This window comes from Symphalangus syndactylus, chromosome 15 (assembly GCF_028878055.3).
Source record: "Symphalangus syndactylus isolate Jambi chromosome 15, NHGRI_mSymSyn1-v2.1_pri, whole genome shotgun sequence".
Lineage (NCBI taxonomy): Eukaryota > Metazoa > Chordata > Mammalia > Primates > Hylobatidae > Symphalangus > Symphalangus syndactylus.
Window position 1 is genome coordinate 9,572,652 of NC_072437.2, and position 11,852 is coordinate 9,584,503.

At 50.1% G+C, this 11,852-nt stretch overlaps 1 protein-coding gene across 9 annotated transcripts in view; it reads left to right on the forward strand.

Moving 5' to 3' along the window:
• CARS2 (cysteinyl-tRNA synthetase 2, mitochondrial) overlaps positions 1–11,852 on the forward strand; it is a 64,268-nt gene that overhangs the window by 46,800 nt on the left and 5,616 nt on the right. For 7 of the 9 annotated variants that reach the window (XR_008651358.2, XM_055244667.2, XM_055244665.2 and 4 more), the window contains 2 exons: positions 7,872–7,938; positions 11,703–11,841. Coding sequence is in view for 8 of the 9 variants with exons in the window: in XM_055244667.2 (XP_055100642.2) it covers positions 7,872–7,938; positions 11,703–11,841 (206 nt within the window). In the remaining variant the exon portion in view is untranslated. The remainder of the gene's footprint in view (positions 1–7,871; positions 7,939–11,702; positions 11,842–11,852) is intronic. The other 2 variants (XM_063618626.1, XM_063618627.1) reach the window with 1 other exon arrangement.

The following is an 11,852-nucleotide window of genomic DNA, read 5'->3' on the forward strand; positions in this document are numbered from 1 at the left end:
TTTCCTACATAATCCAAACACCTAAAAAGTTAGCAGTAATTTCTTAATACTATCTAGTCTGTAGTCTGTTTTTCTTTTTTGTTTGTTTTTTTGTTTGTCTCACTGTCACCCAGGCTGGAGTACAGTGGCATGATCTCAGCTCACTGCAACCTCCACCTCCCAGGTTCAAATGATTCTCCTGCCTCAGGCTCCCGAGTAGCTGGGATTATAGGTGCACACCACCATGCCTGGCTAATTTTTGTTTTGTTTTGTTTAGTAGAGACAGGGTTTCACCATGTCGGCCAGGCTGGTCTCGAACTCCTGACCTCAGGTGATCCACCTGCCTCAGCCTCCCAAAGTGCTGGGATCACAGGCATGAGTCACCGCGCCTGGCCTGTTTTCTGCAGTTATCCCCCAAATATGTTTTATACTTTTATTTTTAAACGAGGAGTTGATCAAGGTTCACGTGTTGCATTTGTCTGTTGTGTCTTCTTAGGTTTGTTTTTTTAATGTGGTTAAAAAAACCACATAACATAAAAGTTATCATCTTAACCATACAGTTCAGTAGTGTTAATATGTTCACATTGTTATGCAACAGATCTCTAGAATTTTTTCATCTTGTAAAACCAAAACTGTGGACTCATGGAACAACTTCCCATTTCCCCTTTCCCCAGGCCTTGGCAACAACCCTTCTACTTTCTGTTTCCATTTTGGCTGCTCTAGATCTCATGTAAGTGGAATCATATAGTAATTGTCCTTTTGTGACTGGCTTATTTAACTTGGTGTCCTCGAGATTCACCTATGCTGTATTCCATGTCAAAATTTCCTTCCTTTAGGCTGAATTGTATTTCATTGTTCTTTCTAGGTTTCTAATCTAATCTACAGCAGTCTTTCTACTTTTATTTTTCCTGTGGTGTTGACTTTTTGAAGAGATTGGGCCACTTGTCTTGTTGAACATCCCACATTTTGGATTTGTTTGTTTCGTTGTGTTGTCATTTAGCTTGTTCTTCTATCTCCTGTAGTTCCTTTCACGGGAAGTGAGGGTTAAAGGGTCAGTTTGATCCAGGTAGAAGCTTTTTGGCGGGAATACCTTGTAGTTGATGCTGTGAACTCACAGTGCATTCCCTGGGGGCTGTAGGGTCAGGTTGTCCTACTATTCATGATGGTGAGTTTTACCATTTGTTAAGGAATGACTACCAGATCCCTCTACTGCAGAGTTTATTTTCTTCTTATGAATATTAAGCATCTGAGAGGTGGCATGGTGTGTGGTAATTTGTTTCCTAATAATCTTCCACCCTATGGTTTAGACGCTTCACTTTGATCATGTATTTCAATGGTTATTGCAAAGTCACGGTTGTCTAATTGTTCCCTCTTTTACATTTATTAGTTGGCATTCCTCTTAAAGAAAAGGGTTTTGTCTTTCTTTTTTTTAGTAGACAGAGTCAATGATTCATATTTATTTAGTGTATTGTCAATTCAGTTATTATCTTTTGGGTGTTGAAATCATCCCGAATTTAGCCAGGGAGGGCTCTTCTGACTGGCTCCGGTCCCTCAGGGACAGGCTCCTCCGCCTCTGTTGTGCTCCTGCACCTGCCTGCCTTTTGCTTTCCTACCCAGACCTGCCATTTCTCCAAGCAGCCTCCCTGCCTTTAAGGGGAAATGGGATTTTGAAGGCAAGATTTGGGCACTGCAATGTTGATTGCTGCTGGAGTGACATTGCATCTAGGCTTTGTCAGGGGTCAGAGCTAGGGGAGAGGAAGATAAACCTGCACATACAAAATAGATTCCTTATTTGGGTTAATTTTGATATATCCAAATAAAATTTAATATCACAGGGCTTTTTAGTTTCAGCTCTTTATTTTCCTCTCTTACTAAACATCTTATAAGAGCATATCAACTTTTTGTTTTATCTTAAAATACACACAAAATAAATTTAAAAACTTAATACCAATATTACTGTTAAAAGTAAAACTATTGAGTAAAACTTAAGGTTTCTTTTTATTTCTTTTTAAACTAATAGTTTTATTGAAATATAACGCACATACTATATAAGTCACCGTTTTACATTGTACTGTTTACTGATTTGTAGGATATTCACAGTTGTCAAACCATCACCACTATCTAAGAACTTTTTTTTTTTTTTTTTCTTTTTTTGAGATGGAGTCTCACTCTGTCGCCCAGGCTGGAGTGCAGTGGCGCAATCTCGGCTCACTGCAAGCTCCGCCTCCCGGGTTCATGCCATTCTCCTGCCTCAGCCTCCCGAGTAGCTGGGACTACAGGCACCCGCCACCACGCCCGACTAATTTTTTGTATTTTTAGTAGAGACGGGATTTCACTGTGTTAGCCAGGATGGTCTCGATCTCCTGACGTTGTGATCTGCCCACCTCGGCCTCCCAAAGTGCAGGGCTTACAGGCGTGAGCCACCGTGCCCGGCCTCTGAGAACGTTTTCATCACCCCAAAAAGAAACACCACATCCATGGGCCGTCACTTCTCACTCCCACCTCCTCCCAGCCCTTGACAGCCACTCATCTACTTTCTGTTTCTGTGATTCAGCTATTCTGGACTTAAATTTCTTTTTCTTGTAGACTGCATCTCACTAAAGCTCTGTGGTCTGAACATATACTCACAGCGTGTAATGATCTCCTTTCATTAACATGAGAGGTTCATTTGTTCTGTTTGTTTCCGGTGTGATGGTCTCTCTCTTCCCCTTTCCAATTTACTTTTTGTTTTGTCTTTTTTGAGAGAGAGTCTTGCTCTGTCACCCAGGCTGTAGTGCATTAGTGTGATCTCAAGTCACTGCAACCTCCGCCTCCCAGGTTCAAGCGATTCTCATGCCTCAGCCTCCCAAGTAGCTGGGATTACAGGCCTACACCACCACACCCAGCTGATTTTTGTATTTTTAGTGGAGATGGGGTTTCACCATGTTGGCCAGGCTGGTCTTGAACTCCTGACCTCAGGTCCACCTGCCTCAGCCTCCCAAAGTGCTGGGATTACAGGCATGAGCCACTGTATCCGGTCCCAATTTACTTTTATTTGTCATATCTGTGAAACATTTGCAGGGTTCAGCATTAACACTAAAGAGAGCATGGAGAAGGCTGGCCTGGAGCCTGCCTGCACCCATTCCCTCCCCAGCAGGCACAGTTGTGTTCTCTGTTTTGGATTCGCCTTCCTGTGTTCTGTTATACACGATAGGCCAATACACATAAACCTTTCTCCTCTGTCTCATTGATGAGGCAGTGTCGTATGCGTGCCGCCTTTTCCCTAACAATTTAAGTGAGATTTTAATTTGATTATAGACGTGATGGGTTTAATTGCAGAAAGTTTGAAAACTGCAGACAAGACAGAGAAGCACACGGTAGAAAAATTCAAAGGAGCTATGGAAAGCAGGCCTCCTGCCCGACCACGTTCACTGTTGCCCGGCTTCTCTCCTGAAGCAGCGGTTAATTTTCTCGGAGCAGGTGTGTGTGTGCACACATCTCCCTGCAGCGGTGCTTCTCACTTTCTCTTCATGCACAGTGGTAGAGTTTTGCGCTTGCTTGATTAATCTCTTGGCCTCAGCCGGTTTTCTACCATATGGAGTTGGTTCATTCTCTCGAATGGCTGCATAGTCCAGTATGTGGGTGCAGCTTAATTAATGTAAAGAATCCCCTATTGATGGTCATTTAAATCCTACTGTATTTTCCACTAGGGTATGTGCATTTTAAATTTTCACAGACATTGCCATGTCTGCATTATTTTTAGCAGCCACTTAGTGGCTCATGGCCGTGAGGCACCGTGATTTTATTCCCCTGTTGTTGGGCTGTGAGACCTGTACTCTGCAGGCTGCAGTGCTGTGATGAATATCCTTTAGCTAAGTATCTGTGCACATCTAACGATTAGTGACTTGAGAAAAGTGCCTTGAGGTAGAATCGCGCATCAGAAGATACAGGCACATTCAGAATGTTTTGGATACAGCCCCTGGTGATTTTATCAATGAGTATGATTTACATTCCCACTGGCGGTAGATGAAAATGTGTGTTTCCCAGGTCTCTCCAGCATCAAATTAGAATTATAATCAGGTTACCTTGTTTCCTTTTTTCCTTCCTTTCTTTTTTTTTTTTTTTTGAGAGAGGGTTTCGCTGTCACCCAGGCACCTGGTGCAGTCCTAGCTCACTGCAGCCTGGAACTTGTGGACTCTGGCAAACCTCCCACTTCAGCCTCCTGAGGAGCTGGGACCACAGGCATGCACTACCACACCTGCTAATTTTGTATTTTTTTGTAGAGACGAAGTCTCATTATGTTGCCCGGGCTGGTCTCAAACTCCTGGGCTCAAGCAGTCCTCCTACCTTAGCCTCACAATGTGCTGGAATTACAGGTGCGACCCAAGGCACCTGGCCCATTTTTCTTGTTAATTTATGAAGAATGGCAACTAGATTTTAAATTTCCATGCCTTTGTCTATTTGCTGTGTTTATGTATTTACTGGTGATTTTTCATTTATATTTTTGGTAGCTCACACCTCCCCTCAGCCCATAATTCCTTGGAGATGTTAAGTTATTGCCCTACATCTTAAAAATACTTGCCACATTCCTGGTTTCTAGCGTAAGACCCTTTTCCCGCCAGTCTTCTTTGTCTTGGAGACCACTGATAGACCTTTATAATAGCCTGGGTGAAAACCCAATGCTTTCTGCGTAATGGAGGCCACAGCCCATGTAGAAGGAGCTCAACCCTGGAGCTCAGATAATGGTTTAAAACCTGCTTTCTAGTTACTGTACCTCTCAAAGCAAGCTAGGGCCTGGCCCAGTAGGAACGCTCTGGTGCCTGCTTCTGCCCAGGGGCTCCAGGGGTGTGTGCGGCGCTGGCATCATAGGAGGTCCCTCGGCAGCTGGCATGTGTACCCAGCAGGCTCCCTGTGAGTGTGCACCCTGTGACCTCACTGGGACTCACATTGCTTGTTACCGTCCCCACCTGAAGGCCGATCCGGTCCTCCGGCCTGGGCTCTGGGAGATTGCTTACCTCCTGGAGAGTTCCAGCACGAGCTTACACCACCGTCGCCACATTTTGCCTCTCAGGTAACCGTGGCAGATTGCATGGTGGAACCCGAGTAGTATAGAAACTTGCCGATACCAGCCGGCACAGAGCAGGAACACGCTAAAAAATTAATGTCCATGAACACCCACAGTATTCAAGAGTTTCACACCATTGTCAGAATACTGTGCAATGAAGAAGTTATATGTTTCCCCTTTAGTCCATGGAAACTCATGCTCTAGAAAGATTAGATTCCAGATTTCTATTAGAACTACTGCTGTAGCTCGCTACAGTAGCGCCCGCCCCCGCAAGAGCAGGGAAGATAAGCCCTTAATGTTGTTGGGGTTTCAGAGAACTATTAGATCTGTGAAAACACACTGAGGCTAATTCTGCATGCGTTTACATTCTGAATGAGAGGAAAACCCCTTTGAGAGAAAGCCAGGTGAAATCCTTTTTGGAATGAAGTGGAAAGCGTGGAGCCTGCTTGTGGAGTGGTGTTTTCACACCGAAACGTGGAGGCCTAAATAGGGCGCAACCTGAACTGAAACCAGCAGGACGTGGCTGTGTGCGTTCATTGGAACCACAACACCTTGGGTGAGGGAGGGTCTCAAGTGAACCTGCGAGTTGCGAATTAGAGGACCCAGGAATAATATTCCTTCTTTCACAATTTGGGAAGGAGCACGCAGGAGATGGACAGACGGAAATTGAATTCCAGTGTGATTACTGATGATTTACTGTTGGATTGGACAGGGGCTCTTCACACACACACACGCACGCGCGTGTGCAAACACACACACACACACCAGCCCCCCCTCCCCACCCCAGGCCCCTGTGGCAGCCTGGTGAAGTCTGTGGACCCAGCCTTACAATATGCTTTAAATACATAACATAAAATACATAGGATCCCGGAGGCCGTCGGTGATACTGAAGTAGAGGAGCGGGGGCTCTGCTTGACTCAGTGGTTAGCGCAGCGTAGGTGGGGTCTGATGGCTGCCGTTCTCTCGTGTGATTTGTGGCGTGTGATGTCATCCCTGCGGCGTCACCTGTGGCAGCTGTGGCCACCGTGCCAGGCTCTGTGCTTCCCGATGTGTTTGCTGCCTGCACTGACCATCAAAGGAAATACCCATTTCAGTGCAAGGCTGGCAGAAATAAACACATAATTGTTTAACCATCCCAGGTCACAGATCTCCCCACCCTCCCACCTTCTCTCTGTGGGCCCCTAGGAGGTCTGTGGACGCCAGGTTGAGCACCCCTGTGTTAGGGCATTGGCCCAGCAGCTTTCGAATTAATGCCACCCCACATGAGAATGCCCCTCACTGCCTCAGGCACAGGCAGACCGGGGTTGGGCTGTGGGGTGGGGGCTGAGCTCCTTCCTGGTGGAAGGCAGACCAGACCCGCTCCGTCCTCTGAAGGGACTGAGCCCCAGAGGCAGGTGGAGCAGTGTCCTCCTCTTTCCAGCTCAGCAGTCCAGGGAGCCCCCTCCTTCCTACCGGGTGGGCGAGGCTGCTGCAGCCTGCAGCAGGGACAGCCCCTTCTACCCCAGGATGCTTTTCAGTTGCGTTGTTTTGCTCTCAGTAGGGTTGTTGAGCAGCATGGCCTTAGACCAGTCTTTTATGCCTTATAAAATACCATGTGTTCTGGTGCAGTATTTTGAGCTGGACTCCGCCGTTTCCGGCTCACTCTCCCTGGCAGCTCTGTGCTCCCACGGCCACCCTGCGGAGGAAGTGGGTGTCCGAGCCCTGATGAGCGGGTGCAGACTGCGGGTTGGTGTCAGCCCCTGTGCTCTGGGCTTGTGTTACTTCCCATCAGCCTAGAGAAGAGGGGATTGTGTTTACCCGAGGGAGACGGAAACGCAGTCCTCACTCCAGCAAGGTCGGCGACAGCTTCCTGCACAGAGGACAGGCATGGGGTGAGCCAGTTCTGTCTTCTGAGGTGGTGGCAGGAAAGGGTGCTTTGGTCAGAGCCAGCACCATGTGCTACAGATCCAGGCAAGGAGCCACTCGGGCTCCCGTCGGAGTGCGTCCCTGGCCAGGGGTGCAGCTGGAGCTCGGCTTGCTTTCTCGGGGCCACGCTGGAAGCCCAAGCTGGGCAGAGCCCTCTTCCTTCTCTCCCCCACTCATCTCATTTCATCTCTTGGGAAAAGTAGCTGCCAGAACTGAACCCTGAGCACCCCACAGGAGGCTGCGCTGCTTTTGCAGTGCCTGTAAAGACCTCTCCTAAGCTTCTTCATGTAGAAAGCTCCACTTCTTTCTGGACAGACGTGTTCTAAATGATCTATAGGAGGATACTGGTTGGGTTCTGAGTTTTACTTACGTTTAATCAGAGGCAGGGTGGTTTAGTCTTCAAGAGACAGACTTAGCGCATGCTTTAAGCCCAGTGTTTACGAGAACTGTGCCACCAAATAGGATGAGTGAGGCTGTCGCCCCTTGGCTGGGCTGAGCCGGAGGTCATCCAGGTCTGACGTTAACCGCAAGCTTCTCCTGGGGGCCCGCAGGCAGCCAGAGCTGGTGTGCCTCCCGCCACCTACCTGGTCTCTTCCTGAGCACAGCATCGCTCCATGCTGTCTGTCCCACGTCCCTGTCATGTAGAAGGAGAGCCCAGGCTGAGCACAGGACACACCCCTCCTGGAGCAGGTGCGGATTCTCAGGGCAAACCGGCTTTCTCTTCTTGCTCTTTCCACAAATACTGAGATCGAACATGGAAAGTTCAGTGAGGAAATCACCAGGAAGCAGGTGGTAATTGTGAGTTTGGAGGGCTCACTTTGATCAAGATTCCAGATTTCTTGATAGGTAGAGAGAACTCATGTAATTGTAGTAAATAACATTCTCTGAACAGTGCGAAGTGTAAAAGCAAAGCCTCGTGACTGCCTGTCTCTCGCTTTACCAGGACTTTCTGAAGACCTTTTCCCCGGATACCTTCCGATTCTTCTGCCTGCGGAGCAGCTACCGCTCAGGTGAGCCGAGCACGCGTGGAGTGGACTCCTCCCCAGCTCGGAGACAGTCATTCTGACAGGACTGAGAACAGCAAAATGCAGGCCAGAGAATAAGCAGAACCTTGTGAGTGAGGCTGCTGTACGCCTTATGGTTCGGGTTGAGAGTGAACCCAGAGGACGAGGGATCCCAGCGCCGGTCCGGGCTCAGCCCGTAGTAGATGTGGGCTTCTTCGTCAAGCTCGAGTCCTCTCCACTCCTTCTCTGTGGGTCTGGACAAGTCGTGAACCCGCAGCACCTCGGCTTCCTGCTGTGTGAACTGGGAGATTGGAAGGGGCCAGCCTGGCACGGCCCCTGCACATGGGAGCTCTCAAACGTGACCCTGCCTGTCCTGCCCAGGGATAGCACTTCCCCGAACAGTGTGTAGCAGAGCGAGGTCTCCTGGATGGGTGATGACGGTTCCTGCCATGCTGCACAATTGCCTGCTGCCCCGGGCTAGGCTCTTGGCCAGGAGTTGTCTAGCACTGGCCTGGCATGGTGGCTCACGTGTATGATTCCAGCACTTTGGGAGGCCGAGGCTGGCAGATGTTTTGAGTCCACGAGTTTGAGACCCACCTGGGCAACATAGATCTTATCTCTACAAAAAATACAAAAGGCCTGGCACAATGGCTCACGCCTGTAATCTGAACACTTTGGGAGGCTGAGGCAGGTGGATCACTTGAGGTCAGGAGTTCGAGACCAGTTTGGCCAACATGGTGAAACCCCGTCTCTCCTAAAAATACAAAAATTAGCCGGGCATGGCGATGTGTGTCTATAATCCCAGCTACTCAGGAGGGTGAGGCAGGAGAATCGCTTGAACCCGGGAGGCAGAGGCTGCAGTGAGCCATGATCATGCCACTGTTCTCTAGACTGGGCGGCTGAGCAAGACTCCATCTGAAAAAAATACAAAAAATTGGCTTGGTGGCATGCACCTGTAATCTGAGCTACTCGGGAGGCTGAGGCAGGAGAATCACTTCAACCCAGGAGGCAGAGGTGCAGTGAGCTGAGATCGCACCACTGCACTCCAGCCTGGGTGACAGAGCAAGAACCTGTCTCAAAAAAAAAAAAAAAAAAAAAAAAAAAGTTGTTATCCAGAGCTGCATCCCTGGTGGCGAGTGAAGGCTGGGGACAGTGGTACTGCCTTGCCTGGCTTGACCACCTAACTGGCAATAAGGTCCCAGTGTATGGCTAGTGCTGCAGGAGCAGGGCCAGTGTCCTCTGGAGATGGTGACAGTTCCTTCCTGGTGAGCGAGGGTTGCTGTCCTTCTGGCCTCTGGTGTCCCCTCTGCTCCGTTGACACTGCTGAGGCCCTGGGCCGCTGCTGTTGCCATGCCACCTCCCTCTCCCCCTTCTTGTCCCTCCTATGTAGCTCTCTTGCTCCAAATTGATGATTTCACCTTTTTAATGAAGACGATGGGGGTGGGGACATGCAGCCGAAACATAGTTTATTCTCATTCCCCCATGGGGTGAATCTATCTGGCCAGCACACTTTATGTCACACACAAAGCTTTGGTGGGTTTGGGTGAGCCCCTGGGCTGGTCCCATGCATCTGCCTCCCCTGTGCTGTGCCTGCAGAATTTTACCCGGGCTGTGGCCTGGCACAGGCCCCACCCAGCCTGTGGCTCTGTCAGCTTGAGTGGGGCACACAGACATTTGCACCTTTGACCACCAAAAGGGTACCTTGGGCCATGTCTTTATCCTGGCTCTGATGCCACATTGTTGGCTTTCTACTGCAAACTCAGGTTTTCTGAGACGTGGTCTGAACCTCTCCCCTGGGTGGAACTGCAGTGCATCGGCCCAGGGGACCTGCGCTCACAGGTGCACGAGCTTGAGAAAGAAGTGTCGCCAGCCTCGTGCTCACCTGGCCTCGTGCAGCATCTGCGTGTGGTGTGCACTTATGCGCGATGAAAACAGCCCAGCCGTGCTGTGAGAGGAAGAGTCAGGGAGGCGAATGGGCTGGAGAAACTTTCCGCCCGGCTCCGTGTTGCTGGAAACGGGCAGAGGCGGCGGCGATGAATCCCATGTGCAAGCGCAGAGCTCTCTCCCCGGCTCGTGCTTGCTCCCCTCGTGGCTGGGGGCTGTGGTCCTTTCAAAGCTGTTCCCTGCGGATCCCTTCCCAGGGGCTCTTTGCCCTCGGAGGCTCCTGCCCCGCTTCTCACAGATTGTGGCAGGATTAGGGGCAGCACCTTGTATAACTGTCCTAATTGTGTGCAGTTCTTTTTGAGCTTTGAATACAAAGTTTGGTCTGAAAAGAGGCTTTTTCAAGCCTGGGCAGCTCTTTCAGGAACACATTCCCAGTGGAAATTTTGGGTGGGATTCAGGAGGCACCGATCTGCCAGTGAGGGATTTCTAGGAACACGAGGTTAGTCAGGATGTGGATCCCCACAGTGGACACGACTGCCCCACCCCCCGAGGTCGGAGGTGGCCACGAGGAGCTGGGCCGTCACTTGCTGTCTGAGCTTCCCTCCACGAATGGTGTGGGAGTTCAGGACCTTCCCAGACATGCTTTCTTCACCTTTGGGAAGACGGAGGGTGACAGTGGCGGCATCCCGTGCAGTCTGTGCTGCGCTGACACTTTGGAGAAGCGTCTCCCATCTGTAGAGCAGAATCCTCGTTGGAGAAATGCAGCTGTCCTTGACCTTGAGGCAGAGGGCGTCTCCATGCTGGGCATCTGTCTGCCCCTCCCCATCTGGATGCCTCTTGCTGTGTCATTAATGGTAATCTTATTCTAACAGCCTCCCATGCATCAACTCTATCAGTCCCCGAATATTATCTTTGTTTTAAATTTTGTCAGATCACTTTGTGGGTTTCTGGCTTTTTCTCTTTTCTGTCAAGCTATTCAAAGCAAAAACTGAAAGTGAATTTGGAAAAAAAGGAAAAATGTTAAGTAAGATATCAGACAACCCTGGGGGAGGTTTTCACTGTGTTGCTTCCAGCTTGAAGCCATGTCTGATTTTGGAATTCTCGTCTTGAAGTCAGGACTTGTAGGCATGTTGGGATGTAATTTTCAGCATATGTGTCCAGATAGGCTCTTTTTATTCTCGTGGTTTTCAAAGAGCTGTTTGAAGCAGCACTCCTCAAAAGCATGGACTGTGGACTCAGCCTGGGAAACAGAGTAGGCACGAGAAGGTTCTAGAAATGTGTGGATGGCTCTGCTGATATCCAAGGATATGTGATCACTGCAAAGCGATTCACTCCTGTTGTCTTACCCATCAGAATGCAGTAGACTAGAAACCACAAGAAATGAACAGATGTAAACAGAAACTGCCCCCTCATCCAGGTGGCCTAAGAAACACCCACAGACTGTAAAGCCAGGTCTGGGGACCGCTCCTCCCTCCTCCTTTGGGCTGTCCCATCACACACGGGCACTTTCCCCAGGGGCGCCTTCTCTAGAGGTGCCTCTGACCCCAGGGCGGGGCTCCTCTTTCCAGAGCCAGCCGTTCATCCGCACCTCCACCCATCCGTCCGTGGAAATGCACCTCCTGGCTGGCAGCACTGGGAGCATGTCTCCACCGCCACCGTGTTCTCCCAGGGCGGGTGACACTGAGCTGGGACAGACCCTGCGGTCTGTGTCCAGTGGGCCTAGGGACTCGCGGTCACTGGAGGGCAGTGAGGGCCATATGTCCCTCTCTCCGTGTGGTCCATGGGTGGCGGTGCCCTCAGAGAACACTGTGGTTCTGCTGGACCAGGGCAGGGGCAGGGGCACAGCATGGTGGGCACCGCCTCAGTGACCATCTCTTCTTCCTCAGCCATCAACTACAGCGACAGCGCCATGCTCCAAGCTCAGCAGCTGCTCCTGGGGCTGGGCTCTTTCCTGGAGGACGCACGTGCCTACATGAAGGGGCAGCTGGCCTGCGGCTCCGTCAGGGAAGCCATGCTGTGGGAGAGGTAAGAGGCCC